The 22,637-nt window shown below is 39.9% G+C and overlaps 1 protein-coding gene across 5 annotated transcripts in view; it reads left to right on the forward strand.

Annotated features, from left to right (window-relative positions):
• agap2 (ArfGAP with GTPase domain, ankyrin repeat and PH domain 2) overlaps positions 1-21,794 on the forward strand; it is a 35,972-nt gene extending 14,178 nt beyond the window's left edge. For 2 of the 5 annotated variants that reach the window (XM_005741043.1, XM_005741040.2), the window contains exons 3-19: positions 6,080-6,167; positions 6,320-6,405; positions 6,538-6,673; positions 7,964-8,098; positions 8,259-8,377; positions 12,443-12,595; positions 12,745-12,819; positions 13,156-13,260; positions 13,602-13,782; positions 14,227-14,355; positions 14,487-14,621; positions 14,956-15,015; positions 15,314-15,465; positions 17,288-17,378; positions 17,522-17,744; positions 18,853-19,132; positions 20,598-21,794. In XM_005741043.1, the coding sequence (XP_005741100.1) occupies positions 6,080-6,167; positions 6,320-6,405; positions 6,538-6,673; positions 7,964-8,098; positions 8,259-8,377; positions 12,443-12,595; positions 12,745-12,819; positions 13,156-13,260; positions 13,602-13,782; positions 14,227-14,355; positions 14,487-14,621; positions 14,956-15,015; positions 15,314-15,465; positions 17,288-17,378; positions 17,522-17,744; positions 18,853-19,132; positions 20,598-20,798 (2,349 nt within the window). In that variant the 3' untranslated portion in view covers positions 20,799-21,794. The remainder of the gene's footprint in view (positions 1-6,079; positions 6,168-6,319; positions 6,406-6,537; positions 6,674-7,963; positions 8,099-8,258; positions 8,378-12,442; positions 12,596-12,744; positions 12,820-13,155; positions 13,261-13,601; positions 13,783-14,226; positions 14,356-14,486; positions 14,622-14,955; positions 15,016-15,313; positions 15,466-17,287; positions 17,379-17,521; positions 17,745-18,852; positions 19,133-20,597) is intronic. The other 3 variants (XM_005741044.1, XM_005741041.2, XM_005741042.2) reach the window with 2 other exon arrangements.
• The last annotated feature ends 843 nt before the right edge of the window (positions 21,795-22,637 follow it).

Raw genomic sequence — 22,637 nt, forward strand, 5'->3', positions numbered from 1 at the left:
CCTTTAAATTTGAGAACTTTAAAACAAACTATTTAATATATGAATGTAGTCACTGTATTGTGTCCCACTGAACTTGGACTCAAAGCCTCGAAGATGGACAGACTTATAAAATATACACAAACTTTGCGCAGCAGGTCACATTATCTCTCAGTTAATACCATTAAAAATGCTCCATAAGGCAGAAGTTTGGTGTAGATGTCCAGTTCAGTGGCTTCACTTAGCAGACAGGTAGCAACTGCACACCGGTCATTTAAGATAGCCAGACCCTAAGTTTAATCCAAACTGGTTATATAGTAGAATTTAGGTATATCATTTTAAAACAAAAAGGCAGTTTTATTGCCTATAATAAGTCCAGATAATAACATTAGGTTAAAAAAAACCCAAACAAGCCCTTTAAGGCACAAGGGGTTGAAGATAAGGAACACAGAAATCCACAAAAGACAAGCAGACAATCCAACAGTGACAGAGGGAGAGCGGAGATTATGTATAGACAGAAGGCTGATTGTAAAACGAGAGGCATGAGGGAATAAGGCACAAACAAACAATCACAAAGCAGATGAAAGGAACAAAAAGCAGGTAGTAAAACCAAAACAGGGCATAGGAGAGCACTGAAACACAAGGGCTGACACTAAACAAGGAAGACGGGGGAAAACAAGACAAAGACCTCTAAAAACTAAAACAGAAATCAGCTAAACAGACCAAAATGTTTTATTTATTTGTTTATTTTCATATCTGGCTGTAAACATGATTTTCTTCATGACCGTACAGTTAATACTGGTGGGGGCTCTGTGGGAACTAATTGGTTTTGCAGGCAGTTCATTAGAGGAATCACTGTTTTTTGGCACTCTTGTTTGTTTGTTGTTTACCTCTGGATGCTGCTGCTTGGTAGAAACTGTGCCAGCTGTCAGGCAGAAAAGCGGTTGAGTCACTGAAGTTATTCTATTTTGGTGATCATACTTTACTTTCTCTCATACGCCATTTATAGCTGTTTCACCTCCACATGTGTCCAGGTTATAATTTCATCACGAGTCAAATATAAATATATTTAGCTGTAATTTCTTTTAGTTCAAACCTAAAAAGGTGCCTGACATCTTTGAGCAGCAGCAAGTTGAACACTAAAGGTTTCCATCGCTCAGCGCACAGCTGCCCGTCATTTCCAGCACGGGGAGAGCAAAGTGGATAAAGAGCGGTGTGGCTCCACCTTGTTGGATCCCCCATCGTGACTGAAAGGTTATATTCATTAAGGCGACCTGCCAGGCCGCACGTGAGGCCAGTCACGCAGCAGCTGTGTGATTTATTGCCCTCCTGCAGGCTGTTAAGATGGCTGCCCTTTTTTACTGTATGTAATCTAAATGATGTGTCACCGCCTCGCTGACTGTTTGTCCCTGTCTGTCTCTCTCTCTAGTAAATATTGCCAACAGCCAGGAGTGGACGCTGAGCAGATCCATCCCTGAGCTGAGACTGGTGAGAAAACCCCCTTCACTGCCAGAGCATTAGAAAAAGAGGAATCTATTACAGTAATGTATAGTTAATTATCTGTATTGGAGATGAGGCTAATGCAAAAAGATATATGTGTATATGTATATGTATATATTTAATGAAAAATGAAACAATCATCAGTGAACCACTTTGAAGAGAAGACTTTTAGAAACAAAATATGTCACGTCTTATGTTCTGCTGTAAGATTCTTCTTCTTGTGTGTTAAACAGATACTAAAATTACACAGTTTTTGGTACAACATACCTCTAACCTAAATCTGAGATTTTAATTTGAGATGAGAGAGGATCCTTGGGATCCAGGACAAAGAGGGAAACAAAACAACAAAAAAGCTGCAAATTAAAATCCAAAAATTAGCAAAGACCAAAGGAAACAAAGCAGGAATCCAAAACAAGCACCAGGTAAACTGGAGGGATGGGTTAGCCAGCTAAAAGAGCTTAAAGTCAGTTTTTTCAGTGTCATAAAAGTGGCTCGCTCTTTACCTGTTAGATCACCACGGTAACTGATGCTGAAGACATCACCTGATGTGCAACAGGTTCAGAGTTTTTGGTTAAAATCAGATGAAAAAAGTGTGAAATCGTTTCTCTGCTGCAGGAATCTCATTTATATATGTGACTTATTGAGCCGTACCATGCCAGCATCACCAAATGAATCCGTACTCAGTGTACTCAATGTACAGGTAATAAAAAAATGTTTCTTTGACACTGTTAGAATGAAAAGAAAAGCAGAGGCGGCACAGAACAAAAAGCAGTTACCAAAATAAAACAGGAAGTGGAAAACGCTTCGCTTGTCTCTGAACAAATAGACAAGTCAGGGGCAGGTAAGGGTAACAGATAACAGGAAGTTCAGAAACATAAGAAAGGAGAATAGATATCAAAGAAACCAAAACAGGAAACAAAAATACTGTACAAGAGTCAAGGACCGTGAAAAGCAGGTCAGCAGAGATCTGTTGGATATTACGAGCTTAAAAAAGTAAAGATGATTTTTTTTTAAGTCCCGAGTTCTGTCTGCAGGAATGAATTTCCAAACTAGGCCGGACGTTTGTGCAGGGTGGAGGAAGTATTCAAATTCTTAAACTAAGTCAGGGGCGAGCGTAGGGTCAAACCTCAGTTTCCAATCATAATGTCATGCATGCAGTGCACTGTAATTAATATTAATGGAACATGTTGTTTCCACATTTGCAAACCTCAGTTCAATTGGATAAACATTACAATGTTACCTTCAGAAGCAGCCTAGTTAAGTGGATGACCTTTTGTAGTGTCTAAGAGTGAAACTAGTACTACTTTTTAGAGTGAAAAGTCAGAGAGTTCAATCTAATCGACCCGTTTAAAGGTGGAGCCTTTAGGCAAAGACACAGTCATTTAGGAAGTTAAAGAACCATTTGTGAAAAAGCAGATAAGATAAGAAACATTATTTCAGTCTGTTAATCACATAGAGGCAGTCCACCCAATCATCAAGCACTTAAAATATCATTATTCAGTACAAACACTGGGGAATCACCCTGCCAGTCTGCAGACCTGTACACAAAGCAAACTGGTAATAGAGTTGTTTTATATTAAAGTGTTTTAATTCAAACTGTACAAGCCCTCCTTTTAGTATGCAGACTTGTGTGCTACTGGAAAACACACAAAGCCTCCACGACTTGCATGAAAAACTACTTTTGTTTTTCCAGCTAACTTCACTTTTTGGTCTCTCGTTCTTCAACCTCTCTGTCCCCCCTCTCTCTCTCTCCATCCTCCTCACTCAACTAGACACTAGAAAATGACAAAAATATAAGAGCAAGAGGGAGATGCACAATCGACAACAGTACAGCAGACTGTTTAGTTATGTGAAATCATCATCGATGAATGTGTGTAAAACAGAAGCTGCAGCGTTATAATTCTTGGTGAATTTAAATGTTGCAGTGAAAAAATGAGATAAACTGTAACCTTAAACATAAACCACATCAGCTGTACTGTAAACAAACACTGAAGCCCAATTTGATCAGAATAGGAATAGACATTTTTAACAAACTAAAATAATAATGCACATCAGCTCCTTGGCTGGCAACTCGCAATATACCAGCCTGATCAGTGGATCAGAAGGTTAAAATGAGCTAATAATCTCTGGTAATTTAAGCTATATTAGTGAACGTGTTTGACACTTTAGAGAACTAATAAAAATAAGCAGACACAGTAATGTCCCCACATTATCAGAACAATTTGTACTTTGCTATATTTTAGTTAAAGTCTGTTTTAAATCTGCATCACTGAAACTAGCACTTGAGGACCTCTAAAAAGGGTCTAAATGTGCCTGTGAATTAAGTAGAGGTACTCATATTGCACTGCAGTGATGCTAAATAACAATTAAAAAGCCTGGATTAAAATGTTCTGTGAGCATGGCAAATATTAAAAGTAGAAACACTCAAATAGCCAAACAAGCCCTCTGACTAACATCATGTTAATTTATTTTGTAACTGTTTTTGCTGATGAGTTCATTTAAACGGCATTTTACTGTTTTGGTCGGTAATTTTAACTGTAACTAATCATGTTTTTCATAATGGATGCTGATGCTCATTAGCTTCTCATTTGAGTTGCAAATTTTCAGACAATGGTGTGAAAATCTTCTCACAGTTTCCCACAGTCCAAAGTGAACAATGCCCTTTTTTGTTTAAACAACGGAAACTATTAAAGTAATGAAAAGGGAAGAGAACAAGTCCTCACAGCAGAAAAGCCGGAATCTTTAACAACGGGCATTTTAGCAAGAAAATAAGTATCAGAATAGCTGCTAATTGATTTTTCTGGTGGAAAATACTTGCTCATGTATATATTGGTAGTACTTTGGCTTTAATGGAAAATCTTAATTTTGTTCACCCCCTTTGAGTGTTAGTAGAAATGACATGACATGAAGTGTGTAACCTGAGCGGTGAAATCCGCTTACTGACAGAAGCATGTCTTGCAACTCAGCAACCATCTGTGCAACAGCTCAGGGCCGTGATTTTGAACCTCCCAAATAAATGAATGGGTAAAAATCCAAAACCTTTATTTCATTGGTCACTAAGGCCATAAACCCTGTACAGGATCACAAATCACAACAGAAAAAGACAGTCCAAAAAGCTCTGAAAATTTGTCCCAAAACTAGATTTACCCAAGAAAACAATGAGTACATTTACCTACATTCTCAGAGAGATACTAAGGTTGGCACCGCACACCTGTCTTCACTCTAGGCAGTACAACACAAAGTGGTTTTAACGATATTTTCTTATATAATTATGACCACTGATTCATAGTCCTGCACCTAAAAATTCCCACCTTTATTTTCATATCCCTAAACATTTTGTCTGTCCGCTCTCATATAAACTGACTCAGGTCCATGTAAACAAAATTCCTGTTTTCCAATTTAAAAAAAATTCCCAGTTGAAGGCCAAAGGGGCTGTGATAGCGATTCATTTCCCTGCCGACACCAGACTCACAAGTTTGAGTCGTATGCTACATATTTTTCACACTTTAGCCAAAATTATCTGGTCACGTTTAATCATAAAAACTACTGGGTTTAGTTTAGAAAAAGATTAAATTAAATTGTATTTAAATAGTGCCAAATCACAGTACCAGTTGCCTCAAGTTGCTTTAGTTTTCCTAAAAAATGAGCAAGTACTCTGTGACAGTGGGAAGGAAAAACTCAGGAAGAAACCTCCGGCAAAATAAAACACTCAACACTTTTTGCATTGTTGGTTTTTTTGGTCGCCATGTTAAAAAAGTAGCTCTATTTTCTGACTATAAAACAACTTCGCTACTACAACCACTTTGCCAGTGAGCCCAGAAGTTCCGCCCACCTGCCATCCAGACCTTCGGTTTATGAGAGGCAGCCAATCAGAAGGAAGTTGGCTTAAAGCAGTTAAGGATAAAAAAAAAAGGGAAAAATATAAAGTGAAACACGGTTAAATGAATAAATGCTGATCTCAAATTAACTAATGTTCAGTTATAGCCATTTTTATTTTTATTTTTATTTTTATTGTTATTGTTATTGATTGTTCTCTTGTGTGTGTCTGGCTAAAAAAATGGAGCACATGAAATGTTATGTGCCACAAAGAGCTTTAGAACCATGTACAGAGCGGTTACCAAGCTCTTTGAGTGCCAATACAGGTTGTTTCAGACACCAGATGAACTGAGGTGCTGCACCAAGCCCTCGTACTGAGCAGTGAATCGTACAAAGCCTCTCTAGTGAAATCCAAAAATAAAAATATGGAGCTAAAAATGGGCATCATACTTTCCCCGTATATTTTTGAACACGGGACTTTTACCAGATTGTATTACAATGAAGCACTTTTATAGCACTTTCAGAATCATCTTCACCTACTCACTGCTGCACATTTCTATATGTGGATGACAAAGCAGTCTACAGGTGGAAAATACAGATTAAACAACAGACAGTGTAAACTGCCTAAAAGGAACCAAAGCTTATTCGATGGAGGAACTGAAAGTCTGTGTCTGATGCGTTTTAATTTAGTCTGAGAGTTATATTTGCTGCATGGTGCTGTAAATGTGCATGCAGGCTGAACCTGAATCAACTTGTGTGTGCTGCATTTCCTTCCTCCTTCTCTCAGGGTGTTCTGGGAAGTCTGAAAAGTGGCAAATCGGCGCTGGTAAACAAATACATCACAGGCAGTTACTCCGCAGTTGAGAAACCTGATGGTAAGACACAAGCACATCCTATCTAAAAAGTGGCTTCTTGTGTGCGTGAGTTTTGTATCCCTAAACTCAGAAACCTGGTGCGTGATATGGCTTCATCCTCGGGGTGTCACTCTGCTGAATAACCTGTCTGTCACTGTCACTGTTCCTGACAGGTGGACGGTACAAAAAGGAAGTGCTGGTGGATGGTCAGAGTCATTTATTATTGATCAGAGAGGAGGCTGGACCACCTGATGCACAGGTGCTTCTTTGTGATGATGTGTATGTGTGTGTTTGTGTGTGTGAGTGTGACAGACCTGTAACACTGCACATTTCATCATCCATCAGTGCACAGTAAGATAACATCTGTCCATCTATCCTTTTCCTCCTGCAGTTCAGCAGCTGGGCTGATGCAGTCATTCTGGTCTTCAGCTTGGAGAATGAGGCCAGTTTCCAGGAGCTCTACCAGCTCTACAGCCAGCTCAGCGCCTTCCGCTCAGACATCCCAGTCATAGTGGTCGGCACACAAGGTAAACGCACAAATCAGTCATGTACCCTCAAATATTCAGAGCCCAAACCTTTATTAACTTAAGTTAAGTTAATCAGTCGGTCACATGACAGGAACTCAGTGCATTTAAGCTTAACTAATGATTAGTGAGCTAATATTCAGTGAGCAGCAGTTCAATTCAATTTAATTCAATTTTATTTATGCAGCGCCAAATCACAACAACAGTCGCCTCATGGGACTTTATATTCTAAGGTAGACCCCACAGTAATACAGAGAAAAACCCAACAAACATGACCCCCTATGAGTAAGCAACAGTGGGAAGGAAAAACTCCCTTTTAACAGGAAGAAACCTCCGGCAGAACCAGGCTCAGGCAGGGGCGGGGCCATCTGCTGCAACTGGTTAGGGTGAGAGAGGGAAGACAGGATAGAAGACATGCTGTGGAAGAGAGCCAGAGATTAATAACAAGTACTATTCAATGCAGAGAGGTCTATTAACACATAGTGAATGAGTAACTGAAGGGATGCATCATGGGAATCCCCCAGCAGCCTACACCTATTGCAGCCTAACTAAGGGAGGATTCAGGGTCTCCTCCCTTAGCCGCTCTCTGGGTGTAAATGCCATGTTTTGCCAGAGTTCAGAGGAAAATGGTCACTGCTGCAAGCTGATAGGAACGCTGCAATAATTCAAATAACCACCCGATACAATCAAAATGTCCAAAAGAAGCTCGATAAATGCACAATCCGTCAAACCTTGAAGCAGCAGAGACCCCATTGGTTGCCAGTCCTGTTAGTTAAGAACAGGAAATTGATGCTATAATGTACACGAGCTCACCAAAACTGGACAACAGACAGTCGTCACATGCTCTAATGAGACTGAAATTCTGCTTCAGCATTAAGATGGCACAGTAAGAATCTAGCAAAAGCATGGATCCATCCTGCTTTGTATCAGCAGCTCAGGCTGTTGGTGGTGCTCAGATCATCTCAAACTGGTTTCCTGACAGCGAGTTCACTCTACTCAAACGGCCAGCGCAGTCACCAGATCTCAATCCAACAGAACACCTTCGGGATGTGGCAGGAGCTTCATGTCTTCCGTAACTGCGTGATGCTATCATGTCAATATGGACAAGAATCCCCGAGGAATGTTTCCAGCACCTAGTTGAATCTATGCCATGAAGAATTAAGGATTACTGCCAAGATGTGCAAAGTGTCCAGCGAGTTGCATTCATATGAGTGGGTTCCTAACATCCACAACAAAAGAAGATGCTTATGGGACAAGCAGGTGTTACAATGTTGATTTTGTTTCTTTCTTTAGATAAAATCAGCAGCACCAACCCTCGCGTGATTGAAGATCAGAGAGCCAGACAGCTGTGTATTGACGTGCGTCACTCCCTCTTTTACGAGACCTGCGCCACCTACGGGTTCAACGTTGACCGAGTGTTTTCAGAGGGTGAGCTGACTCACATTTTATAAGTGATATCAGCACCAACAAAAGAACAGGCTTAAGGATGTGATTCACAAGGAAAATAAAATTTAAAAAATATCCACCCACTACTATTTACACACTGACATTTGAAACAGACTCAACTGTTTGAGTGTTTGTTTTTCAGCTGCTCAGAAGATTGTAGCTCAGAAGAAGCAGGCGGCACTGCAGGCCTGCAAGTCTCTGCCTAACTCACCCAGTCACTCGGGAGGCTCCACACCTGGATCTGCATCGTTCCCTGGACAGGTAACACGTCCTTTCTCGGTTTTACTGCTGGGTCGCTCCCATAGGAGATACCCCATATTGCATTTGCACATTTAATGGTTAATGAAACACAAACCACACTGATAGCCTTATCTTGATAATCCTGACATTTTCAAGCCTTTTTCTAAGTAACTACCTAACTTTTTGCATGTGATCGGTGGACTTTGTGTTACACATTTTGAAGAAACTGTGGCAGAAAAGTGGTAAATAAAATGAAACAGTTTTTTGTTTGGTAAGCAGAACAGATCCGTTTTCAAAACTTAGTGGTAGAAGATCTTATCTCACCACATAGAGCTTTTCACAAAAATGCTCAGCAGGTGTTGGGGGTAACTTCCTTTTGAAATAAATTTTTACTTGTTCACTTGTTTATATCGCTCAGTTATGTGATGATTTTTCTTCCTGACTAAAGAAACCATTCTTTAATGGGGTCGTTTTAGACTGAGCGCTAGTTTCTCCTTAATATCCAACGATGGTCTACCCACCGGTTTGGAGAATTTAATGTTCACCATCACAGGGTAGCAACATGTCAATCACTGTGGCTAGGCCTGAAGGTATATCATGCATCTTCTGCAAAATTACGTTTTGCACAAACGAAGGTTTATTTATCTATTTATTTATAATAAGATTGGCATTAATGCACCAGCCAGGAGTCGTGTATAATAAAAGCTTTCTGTTGTGGGACCAAAACTAACTAAACACACTTCCTAATTTTGTTGGTTTGTGAAACAGCCACAAACCAACCAACTGATGAAGTGGCACCTTTTTTCCCCCACCTTCAGATATCCTGTTGGTCAGGCACCATGTCTTAACAATACCAGTTTCTATAATGATGACCTTTATTATTACACATTAAAAGGACCTAGTACTATATTCCTACTTTATTATACTTTAAGGTTTAGAGCATGATGTCAAATGTCTTTGGACTGACAATAATCTAATTTATGTTTTTACTCTAAAATATGAAAAAGCTCGCTTCATAACTGAGGCATCTTGTGCTTTTGACTTCACATAGACGCGGAAGAAACTATAATGTAAAAGTGTATAAATATATATTTAACTGAAAACTTACATCTATTAGATATTATTATTTGATCATTAATAATATTGATATTAATGCCATAATGTGTAAATTATTGTGTGCACTGTAACAGGTATGTCTCACAGCACAGTGTTTAAAACCAGGCTGGCTAAACTGTGAGATCCTTAAATTTATGTGGATAAAACAGAGCGCTGTAACGTGCTGTAACCATTTCCTGGTAAGAAATAAGTGAAAATGAAAGTATTCAAACAAATACACATAAAACCTAAACTCAAGTTAAGAACAATATGTAAAAATATACCGTACAAAATATTCTGTGAACTGTGGAAGCTTGACTTTGCCATTTAAAAAAATATTTTCTGTCAGAATTTGCTGTTATTGCATAAAAATTTCTAGTTAGTTTCTCAGAAGTATGATTTTTTTTTTCATTGTTGGAAAAAAGCACAACACAGTTTGCTGTGAGATATACATTTAGATATTCTACATTCTTCTTCTGCATGAGTTTTTTCACCAACTACAGATGTTTCAGATGAAAATGTGGATATTAAGTAAACCCAGTGAGTTAATAGTGCAATATATCCCTCTGAAAAGCAGACGTAAATGAAATTGCAATACCTGAAATAACGGTAGCGATTGCTTTCCACCACACACTCAAAAAATATTTATCCCAAATTGTGGATTTTAAATAATTTGATTACATATAAAATCTTCAAAGTAAAATATCAAATTTAAAAGAATCTGGTCAAATGAAATTTACGTGATTGTTTTACATTCATATCATCTAAGCTTATTTTCTACAATGATTAATTATTTGAATGAATAAACCTTTGATTTTTTTATATTTAGTTGGATTTTAATCAAATTATTTTGCTTCATGTTTATCAGGGACAAAACATATTTTTGAGTGGATATTCTATCATGTATTTTCTACTTCAGATAATTATTTGTCCGGATTCAATTATTGATTCGAATATTTCGTGGCCCTCGTTGCTGATTACATCTTCTTTAAATTCACAAAACAAAAAGCTCAGCATGTTGAGCACATTTAAAGAACTGTGTTAGAAAGAGAGCAGCGACTATGACAGTCAGGTGTGACGCCTTCTCGGTAGTTATTAGTCGACTGTTTGAGTAAACACAATCTTCTTTCGGTCTAGACAGATATTACATAAGACATGATAAATATAGGACACTGATAAAAGTGTTTTGCTGTTGCTATGCTGATGCTGTCTTCAAAATTAAAGCACTCTTTCACCGTTTTATAAGGCAGCGCTCCGGCTGTTCTTCTAATGCCAGCTGATCATGTTTTAAGCTGTGCTAGCAGAAAGACTCTGGGGATGTAAGTCAGCAGCACACCAAATGCATTGCAAGGAAATTTGGCACACATATTTATTTACTTACTTACCGTCAGACTGGATCAAAATAACTTTAGTGATTACTTAATCAGCAAATATTCTTTATGTTAAAGGACGTCCATTGAATACATCACATTTTGGCTCAAAGACAAATCCAAAAAGTACTTTTCATGAGTAATAACAAAATGTTGCTTATACTGCTGTTGGACTGGTGCCATTTTGTTTTCTGTAGCCAGAAGTGACCATATTTAGATAAAAGGGTGACGTACGCATGTTGCATAGATAAAATGTACAGGTGCAATGCACAGAAAAGACACCAATTAGAGCTAAAAGGCAAATAAAGCATACATGCTCCAAAAGGCACCGGTATTACAGGTGGAGAGGTTAGTCAAAGCAGCCACGCCCCTAACTCCAGAATCTAAGACCAGACCCCAAACTGTCCTTTGTCAGACTGTAAGTACGTTACACAATGATACAAATATGGACACTTTAACATGAGAGTCAATGGAGGTTGACTCTCATCCAGAGCCACCTTCTAGTGGCCATTAGGGGAACTGCAGTTTTTGTACACTGGGGTCATTTTTCCTCTTAGAGCAGGTTTGCGGGAAAATAGTCACCTCTGGCGAGCAACATACAGTAATAAATCATGTTGCTGTTTTTTGGAATCATAACTCCTTTTTCTCATTTTTGAGAAATATGTTGTTTCACGATGACCTGCAGCAGTAGTGACACTTGAGCAGTTTCAGGTTATGTGACATGTAAGTGAACTTTCACTGATCGTGTGAGCAGGTGGAAGTGAGCATTAACCTCAAGGCTTCGTATATTTGTAGCGCAAATATAATCAAAAGAGGATTAAATATATTGTATATTTAAAAAATACATTTTGAAAACTTGTGCAGCTTTAAGCAGTGGTGTGAAGCGATACATTTACTCAGGTACATAAGTCTAAATGTTAGATATTTGTTTTGCTTTTTGTGATATTTAGAGGGAAATATTGAATTACTTTGAAAACAATCATGAATCAGGGGGAGACAGAGACAGGAAGTACATGTGAACTTCAAAGTAAAATAGAAAATAACCATAAAACAGACATGAATGCTAACATTTAACAAATTGTTGCTGGTGGACCAAAGCATTATCCCTGGAAATATCCCAGTGACTATAAAAATAAAAGCTAAACTCCAAATATTATGCGTTTATATTTATCTCAGAAATATAATCTTCATCTATTACTGGCATCAAGGCACTGATGTTAAAAATGAGCCCACCCTGTAGAGTACAGTACATCGGACACGACTTCCAACTGTTACTATTATCCTGTTTTTATTTAGAACATATGATTTAATCGTGATATTTAAAATGTAAATGACATTCAAAGGATCATCTAAGGTTGTGTACACCAACGCTTGTGTCGTGTTTGATTACTTTAGCTTAGTCAATGAAAACACGGCCCGCCCTGTTCTTCATCCATCAGTTTCCATCAATCACACCGATCGACTGAAGACTTCACGTTGTCACTCATCATCACCTTTTTGTGACTCGGTTTCATCTTTCACCCCATCCTCACTCTCTCCATCTATTCTCATCCTCATTCCCATCCTGCATCCTGACCTCCTGACCTCCTCCACCTCCTCCTCCAATTCCTCCTCCTCTCAGGCCAGTAATGGCCCCAGTATCGGCTACGCCTACTCCCTCCCCTCCACCCCTGTGGTGAGCCACAGAGAGCTGCGAGTTGCACAGGGAGACGGGGGAGGCAGCGTCAACGCTCGCTCGCTGAAGAGCATCCCCAGACGCCCCTCGCTCTTCAAGGTCAGTCACCTCCAACTGCTCGTGTCTCACACCTTTTAGTCTCCTTCATCTCATTCTCATTTCACTCCATTCGCCCCCCTCTGACTCTCCCCGCTGAAATCGTCTCCTCTTCTTTTTTAACACTTTAAATTCTGTTGGATTCGTTGCAGAACCGGGACACAGACAAAAAAGGTGGCGACGCTAAAGGCGACCTGAGCAGCCTGCGGGGCGTTCCGATCAAACAGGTTTGGCTTCCGTTACAAGCAAAAATAAGCCGAATATCCAGTGATGGGGTATTTACACGCTGCAGTTATAACAATAACACGAGCCAATTCCCTTGTCGGAAATAAGATGGGAACAGAAATACATTTGTCTATTTATTTTGTCTTACATAAGCAGCACAGAAGTCTGTTGTTTCATCCTTTTCAACCTTTCTCAAGGGTGTTCTATTAATACAAGAGCTCTCAGCTATTGCTGTCGAACTCTTTCTGGTACACTTTGAAGGGGCGGCTCTAAATTTAGGCAGATTCAGACTGTGGTTTGCTGTGACTGATGCGACCCCCGGTTGATGCTTTTGACAGGGCATCCTGTGGAAGAGGAGTGGGAGCTCTCTGAATAAGGAGTGGAAGAAGAAATATGTCACCCTGTCCAACAATGGCACGCTGTCTTATCACTCCAGCTCCAGTGTAAGAAAACACCACAACACCGATCAATGCGACAGTAAACGAGCAGGGGGGAGAGAAGATCTGCAGCTTTTCACATTTAAAGGGACCGGTTATGCTTTTAGATTGTTTTTGTTATTGGTTTTTGAAAGAAAGACCCATTCTTATTTGTCACATCTACAGAAATTTAGGTATTCTAGCAGAATTCATGAGATGTGATGCTATTTGCATCATATTTTAATTCAGTTGTTTAAATCAGGGCCTTTTGAGGGAAAAAAAAACCCATGACTGACTTAAAGACTGTTTTGGAAAACATTACAGATCACTAAGATGATTAAAAACATGCAACATCTTGTCCTCTTCAGGACTACACGCAGAATACCCATGGAAAGGAAATCGATCTGCTGCGTGTGACTGTTAAAGTTCCCGGGAAACGTCCTCCAAGAGCAGTCGCACCAACAGGCCCCTCGCCCGCCCCCCCTGGAGCTGTACCTGGAGTCAACGGGCTGAGTAAAGAGCTGCCAGCCGCTGATAGCACCAGTACAGGTACGTCTTCTTTAGGAGGATAAATAGACCATACTTTGAAGACTGTATATAAAAGATGGACATGTCTTCTTATCTTTTTGATAAATCCACTTATTTAGAGTAGATCTGACCAAGAAATCGAGGATTGTTGTGTTTACTTTCTCCTGAAACACACCCTCCTTTATCATGCGTTTTAACTCTTAACTGTTACCATAATATTATAAAATGCTAGTTTTGTCATGGCCTTTGATACAATCTGCTTTTTGCACCTAGAGGAGTCGCCCTCTGCTGGCTATTAAAAAGATTGCAGGTTCTAGTTTTATCTTCCTTCCATATGTTTGTTCCTGGAATTTTATACTTGAAAATAAAGCTTTAGACAACAATAAATTTACATTTCTTAGCCTGAAAGATCATAAAAACATGGCCTATTGTACATAAACACTTCACTTTCTCTCTCTTCATCAGTTCCTCAGTTGTGTCCAGCTACCCTCTCTGTCGTTGCCGATGACCGGTCTGGCGGTTTGTCCCCTCAAGGAGGTGAGCGAGGGCTTCAGCGCTGCCCCTCCTCATTGTCCACCAAAGCACAAAGTGTCGGTACGTACCGCAGGGAATGAAACCTTTCAGCCACCATCGCCGGCTCAGACACTCTGGGTGCAGCCTCAGCTCCGCTGCGACTGAAAACATTTCTGTCATGTATGATTTGTTATGTTTGCGCCAAATGTCAGATGCCCTGGAAGCGACAGCCGGTTCGTTCGGTGGAAAAGATCCCAGCCAATCATCTCCCATGAGCGACAGGAAGAAGAACAGGAGGAAGAAGAGCATGAATCAGAAAGGGGATGCAGCCGTCGGGCAAGCCGAAGGTAACATCATCATTCCACAAGGCGCAACTACTGATGCTAACAGTTTAAGTTTAATAAGAAATTGGGTTTTCTATTTGCTTTATAAATACAGAAACAATTTTACTCAAAATAATAACTAAATAAAATCTTTATTCTTTAGTTCTGAGAGATTTTTTACTTTCTACTAAGACACACTTGCTTATATTCTGACTTTTTTTGTTTTTCTGTTCTTTCTCTTCTGTGTGGATAAAGATTAATAAACGTGTTTGTCTTTCTCTGAATATTTCGTATCTGCCTTTTTTCCCTAACACTTGCACTCCTCTTTCTCTTCTCTTGCTTATCTCTCGCTCTGCAGCCAAACGCAAAATGTGGAAATTAAAGAGCTTTGGTAGCTTGAGAAACATTAATAAGACAGGTAACAAGTGAGGGTGATGGTGCTGACACAGCTTGTGCTCTCTGACTGTTTTCCTTCCCTGTGTGCCTGACATCCATAATCTACACCCCCATTGTTTGTTTGAATTACCCTCAGCGTGAATAACCCAAAGATTTTTCTGTCCTCATGTCTCAATCTAAACCACTGTTTTGTTTTGTTTTGTTTTGCTTTTCATTCATTTTTCCTCCACCGACTGAAAGTTCAATGGATTCATTCTCTCGGTTTGTCGAATGCAGCAAATCTCATGTCATGTTTCTCCGGCTTCACCCTCTCTTCGCAGAGGAAGAGAATGCCGACTTCATCATAGTGTCGTTTACTGGGCAGACGTGGCACTTTGAGGCTCCGAGCATGGACGAGAGGGACTCGTGGGTCACAGCTATAGAGAGCCAAATCCTGGCAAGTCTTGGTTCCTGTGAGAGTGGCAGAAACAAGGTAAACATGTACAGAAAACACATTTCAGAAATGGATTCTTTACTTATTCTCACGATTTTTCCACCTAAACTAAAATGATTTTGCTGTCTAAAAACATCATTTCTTGGAGGCTTAAAGAGAAGAATATTGCGGCAAAAATAGAATCCACAAGCTGTTCCCTGCTCTTGAACTTTTCCTTTGGATATCTGCGTGAAGGTTTGATTGACTGATCACAGCAAGACAGAATGAAAGTGCAGTGTGGGGGCAGAGAGCAGAGCGGGAAAAGAAAGCAATGCCAGGAAGAATACAGGTCAAATTTTAAAAACACTTGAGTCAAAATCTGATGGTGCTTGAGTCTCTGCTGTCACCGATCCCAGTCATATCCGATCAAATCACACCCGCACAGTCTCACACCTCTTTTCCAATAAAGAAGACACATTTTTTTAGAGGCGCTATATATTTGCAACCTAAAAGAAATTCACCAGAAATCCAGCCCACGAGTTATGTGCACGGTGATTTCCCTGGAAATTAACCAAACTTCCCTGAACTATAGCCTTATGAATCTTTTGGTTCTCAAATCTGTTAACCCCTTAGCAGTCCAATTAGTCCCCTAAACCATCCAATGTACCGTGGGCGGTACGTCCGACTGCTAACAGGTTAAAATTTAGGTTAGTTCTTAAAAGGCAGGTGGGTGGAAAACGAGCATTTACCGCGCAGATTACTTAAAGGTTTTGAAAGATAAGGTTCGTGGATGAATTTTTGCAGGTAAATTACTTCAAATGGAAGCGCTCTTAAGTGAAGAACATGCAAACCTACAGTAGTCTATATGCATCACAATCTTAATTTAATTGTTGGAGTGAAACCTTAATGGGAAAAGTATGTCTAAAAGGTTTATTTGTTTTTGTTTTTGTTTTTTAAATAAATTACATATTACAATGTTTCTAAAATCATCCACTCTTTCTGTGACACCGCAGAATACGTCTCGTACAACTGCTCTCCTGTTTTGTTTAAAATATAATCATAACATTTTAATACTGCAAGTAGGGAAGGGAAACAGGGAACTGTTCAAACCCAGGAGAATGATGCACTAAACAGGAGGGGGAAAATAGCACTGATTTAAACAGATGTCATTAACTCTTACCCTCATAAAGACAAACTCTGACAGCCTCCTCTGTGCCCTTAATTACTACATATATGACACCTAAGTATATATCAATAAAGATTCACTTTACAATTAGTTGTAAAATCCTGCAGTTGCAAAAAAAGAAGAAGAAGCTGTATAGTTTGATCTTTGACCTCATTAAAACTTTCCTGATGACTTCATGGGCTCAGCTGATAGCTTCAAGTTGTGGTAAATTATGGTCTTCATTAGAGGAAATTAGCAGAGTATATTTAATGTTGGCGTCTAAGTGACATGACTGATTATTCTGTAAACTACAAGAACGTCTGTTTGGTCCATGTGGCTATCTCTATCTTTAAAACATCCTCATGTTGTGCTGCAGTTATTTTGGCATCTTTACAAAGCCTTGCATGATTGGACGGTTAGCTATGAGTTGTTTGTGCCAAAGCAGAATTTCTAAGTGAAAACATTTACTCACTCCAAATTAAGGCTCTCAAATAAAATGTCAGAAAGTAAATGTTATTAACTTTAAAAATAGTTCAATATAAAATGTTTTTGTTTTGCAGATTTAATGCCACGTGGTGTCATAATCTGCTCTAATCAATGCGTGTTACTATTCATTGCGTTTACTGAGGTAGCGGTTGGATTTTAAGCACCACTTGTTTATGAAACAGAAACACTTGTGTCGATATGAATAAATGATGCAAATGGGTGTTTGTGCAGGCGCGGAGGAGCAGTCAGAGCGAGGCCGTAGCGCTGCAGGCCATCCGAAATGCCAAAGGCAACAGTCAGTGTGTGGACTGCGAAGCACCGAGTGAGTTCCTAAACGTTGGCACGTTTCCCGCCAGCTGCACATTTACTCTGGAGCATAATTCACACCATGCACAGACTGTGGTAGTGCAGCCATTGGCTCATGGTATATTCTTGCTAAGCAGTCTCTCTTCTCCCATCCTGCAGATCCCACTTGGGCCAGTCTCAATCTGGGTGCGCTGATCTGCATCGAGTGCTCAGGGATCCACCGAAACCTGGGGACTCACCTGTCCCGTGTGCGCTCGCTGGACCTGGACGACTGGCCGGGAGAGCTCACACAGGTGCTGGCTGCCATCGGAAACCACATGGCCAACAGCATCTGGGAGAGCTGCACCCAAGGACGGACCAAACCCACACCGAGTGCGACACGGTGGGTTGAGCCAGATCACAGCACACGTCAAAAACTGCTGTAAATAACCCTGTACACCCTATACAAGTTTTAAGCAGATACAATGTACAGAAAGTGTCATTTGACAACATTTCATGAAAAATGTTAAATCATTTTAATAAATTATAATAATAATGAAATCTAAAATAATATTAAATATGTTATTTAAGCAGATTTGTACACAAATGATTACATTTGTGTTTAGAGCTACTAAATGACATTTAAATTATGAATAAAACTCATTGATGTCCATTATTAGGTTTATTAGTAGGTTTAAAAAAAAAGGTTCATCAGTCAAAATCAAAAATGATTCATTGTCACAGAAGGGATAAAAGTAAATATATTAATGAGTAATATTATTTAATTTACCCTAGTTACAGCCATTTACTTATATTGTTGTATGTTATATTATAATGTTGTCAGGTTTCCATCACAGTGTGATCAAAAAGATTTCATTTAGACAACGATCCAACGATCTTCTTCAGGCCCTTTCACTGAAAGCTAAAAGCCAGCCTCTCCCTTAAAACTTGCAAGCGCAAATTTACGGGCCACAAAAAGTCTACAAATGGACACGAGTAGTTAGAGCAGGACTTCTAACAGGAGTACTGGAAGTGCACCAGGAGACAGCTTTGAAGGGGAGATCAGACAAATTTTAATCCTTTTTTTTTTTTGCATTTTATTTTTTGTTTGTTTTTATGGCCGGAGTTGCAGAACTTTTTTGCACTCGTGATTAAACATATATGAAATGCTTAAACTGCATCTGCTCATATCTAATGTACATTTATTTAAATGGTTGAATATGGAGTCAAAAGTGATGCAGAGAAGTTGTCGGTGGTTTCGTGTGCTTGTGGGAAAAATCAAATCCCAGACCCAAGAAATAAACTAACAGAAAGCAGGTAAAAATCTGATCGCTTAATATCCAATGTGTACAAACGTGAACAAATAACACCCATGGTGGAATTTCTAAAAACCTGCAGATATGTCAAGTTTTAAATGTAAGCAAAGTTCTGATTTGCTTACACTGCAGTGCTTCTAAGAGTGTCTAATCTTACATGTGTGTGTCTCCTTTGTGTTGTTTCTGTTTTTCTAGAGAGGAGCGAGAGTCATGGATCCGTGCCAAGTATGAACAGCGAGCTTTTGTGGCGCCTCTTGTGCCGGTCTCAGGGGCGCAGCTTCCAGAGGATGGTGTGCCGGTGTGGCTGCTATCTGCAGTGACCGACAGAGATCTGCCCAGGCTGCTGCTCCTTCTGGCCCACAGCACTAAAGAACAAATCAACGCTCCGCCGGCCGGCTTGCCTTCGCCGCCGCGCACGGCTCTGCACGCTGCCTGCCAGCTGGGAGATGTGGTCATGACACAGCTGCTCATCTGGGTGCGTATCTTCTTTGTGTTCACACTCATTCATATCGGTTTCATATTTCCTCAGGCCCAATGACGAGTGTAGAACAACACGACTAGTTCATTAGTCCTGTAAATCACAGTAAAAGAAATAAGGGTGGAATAAACTACTTCAAAAACTGACCGGTAGAAGTGTGCATGCATGCACACCATAATCGTGTAAATGCTTAGTGATGGACTCTTCTGTGCTTTCGAAACTGTGAATGCCTCTGCAGACACGTACTCTTGCCATTCTGTGATGAGTGTTACTCTCTGTGGAGTCATATTGGCAGCTGCCTCTTTTTTCTCTGAGGGAAACAGGAACTTTCAGTCAGCATCTGCACCAGTTTATACCCTTATCAGATGTATCTTTGGAGTTTTTCTCAGGTGCTTACAACATTTCAAAAACATGCTGCCCTCTTAATATTAAATTGTTTGTTCTTGTTTGTCATTATTAGCTTTTATAACGACATTAAAAAGCTGCTGTACTTTGCACAGTGTGGTTAGAAGCCTGCACTCCTGCAGACTCCGTGTTTGAGGGCTTTATAATAAGCACTCAGTGTGCCAGACTCTCCACAAAACCCACAGAGTCGACGTCTATAGTGAAGGGTGTAGGAGCTGTAACTAGGCCAATAGATATCTGTCATCAAATAACTGACCAGACATGTGGCATAGATAAGATTACAATCAAATGCAGGAGATATTCATCACTTTACAATAGTGTTTGGTAATGAAATCACATCCTGTGTGAACAGCTGACCCAAAAACTTCAATCAAAAAGAAAAAACTATGTGCGTGTAATTTCAGCCAAGCATCAGTGATGTTAAAACTGCAATTCTATCCAATTTAATGTAAAAGAACTGAAGCTGAAGAACACTGTCTCATTGCTAATCGCAGTATTGCCAGCTGGCCTCTTCACTGAATGTGCTGACTTCAGTAACCTTCAAAAGAAATGATGACAGGCTGTTTTTAGTGCACCTGGACTCTGTGCTGGGATCTCCACAGTGTTCAGGTGGTATTTAATAAATGTGCTCTACCCCTGGAGTTCTTCTGTAGTGGAATAATTTTCCCTTACTAGACTGAGTCTGTGTTAACAGACACTCAGCACACGTTAAAACGAGTAAAGCAGTTTGAATAACAAATTAGTTTATTAAGAAAAACTAAATGTTGGTCCTGAGATCTGATGACCTGTCATCATAGACAACACTGAACGTCAGGGAAGCAAGTTCTGAAAAATCAGTAATAAATCAAATTATGATTATGCTGGTTAGACTTATCTTAACTCTATATACTGTCTATGCAAATCAAAGAAAATCTGTCCAACAGTAATAGAAGAGGAGCAGCACATAATTTTTCAGCTGTATCCTCCACTTCACTTCAAACTGTTCAATCATCTAATCAATATCTAATCAATAAACAGGCTTAAATATCATGTTCTGTCCTTTGCCTCTTCCCTGCAGTATGGAATCGATGTGAAAGCGAAAGATAACCAAGGCCAGACGGCCATGATGCTGGCCACGAAAAAAGGGAGCAAAAGCTGCATCGATATTTTGCTCCAGCACGGCTGCCCCAACGAGACATCGCCCACCGCTGCCACGCCCATCCTCAGTCGCCGCTCCAGCACCGCCAGCCTGGGTCGGACCAGCTCCAGGAAACGGTAGCGTGGACTGAAAACGCTGCCACAGAAAACATTTTTAATGTGTGGAAACGGGCAGAGCTGATCGTGGAGAGGGGTGTAGTATAAAGAAATGACAGCACTGGATATCATTAGTATAACGGATGAAAAACATTGTTTCTGAAGACTGAACAACATATCAAACCACTTAAAAAGCAATATTCATTCAATTTGTTGATTGCGGGCATATTGCTGAGTTATTGTGCCGTTGACCTCATTTCAAAATGACTCAAGTAGACCTGTAGCGGACTGCTTCTGTTTCACTTCCTCTGCAAGAAGTGCAATAATTCAGCTACGATGATGAAAAGCAACAAATTTTAGCGCAGATGACTCAACTCAGTGCATCCAGAGGGTGATGCTTTTATTCAGACCTGCTGTGACTGGACCAAAACTGCTACCTTTTTTTTTCTTCCTTGGCTTAAACCAACAATATGTCATGGTGTTAGTTATGTGAGCCTGTCAGTTCGATTGTATAAACTGTTTTCCAGCAACGAATCAGCTGAGATTATTCTACTTAGACTAGAAAAATGAATGGTTTGGAGTATGACCTATGTCAGTGTTAGGACCACAGGTCCGAGATATGACGTTTTATTCTACTATAAATGTATCTAGACTACATGCTTAATGTTAAACTCTGTAACGAAGACACAACTGAAAAAACCAGACTGCATTTTGTAGTGATTTCTTACTGGTAGTTCTAAAAGCTTGTTTTGTTTTGTTTTCCATTGTCTTTTATAATTTCTTATTCTCTCACATAAAGCAGTAAGCGGATGGTTTTACAAGTATGTAAACATGTGGATAAAGTTTTATTTGGGATATCGAGAGCGAATACGTGAAGACTGCGACATAATTCACATTCATCTTACTGTTGTGTAGGTCGATCCCATGAGTTTACAGTGAAGCGGCCGAAGGTGAGTCATGTGAGTCCCTCATGAGCTAAAACAAATGGTTACCAGAATAAAGTAATAAACTTTTTTTTAAATAAGCATTAAAAAAAATGTTGTTTTTATTGTCTTTGTGTGTGGGCCTATCTGCTGCACAGTGTTTATTTGACTGTTTTTAGCAACGTTTGGGTCAGAGTGGTATGTTCACCATATAGACATATATAAAGTCAAGCAGAGTTTTATTGTCAACCCAACAATATACAATCAAGTATACATTGGGACGAAATTTCTTCCTCCTGGATCAAAGGTGCAAATGGAAGAAATAATTTTGGGAGCCTCACCAACAAGTGACCATACTAGAAAGAGAGATAAAGCTATCAAGCTTGGCTAGTAAAACGCATCTATTAATTGTTCCAGTGCTATACACTGAATAGATGCCTGCTAAAGAAGTGAATTATAAGGTATTTTGGACATTTTGATGCTTCCAACTTCGTGGGAACAGTTTGGCTGTTCCACTATGACCAAGGCCACGTGCACAAAGCATGGTCCATAAAGATATGGTTGGATGAGTATGGTGTGGAAGAACTCGATTGGACCACCCACATCAAGAACCTTTGGGATAAGCTAGAATAGAAATTGCAATTTAGGCTCTCTAGTTCAATATCAGTGTCTGACCTCACAAATACTCTTTTAGAAAGACTGGGAAATTATCCACACTCCCCTCCTGCAGTCAACAGCAGGAGTTCTATGTTTTGTGGGCTAGACAGTGGTCGGGGGCATAGGCCCTGGTAGTCTAAGCCTTGGTTGACAAATCTGGCTTAAGGAAAGTCCTCGGTCATTTAGAGCAGGTGTGGGGAACTCCAGACCTCAAGAGCCGGTGTCCTGCAGATTTTAGATATCACCCTGGGCCAGCACACCTGAATCAAATGATTAGTTCATTA

Source organism: Pundamilia nyererei, unplaced genomic scaffold (genome assembly GCF_000239375.1).
Source record: "Pundamilia nyererei isolate P.nyererei 1_Seehausen unplaced genomic scaffold, PunNye1.0 scaffold00106, whole genome shotgun sequence".
NCBI lineage: Eukaryota > Metazoa > Chordata > Actinopteri > Cichliformes > Cichlidae > Pundamilia > Pundamilia nyererei.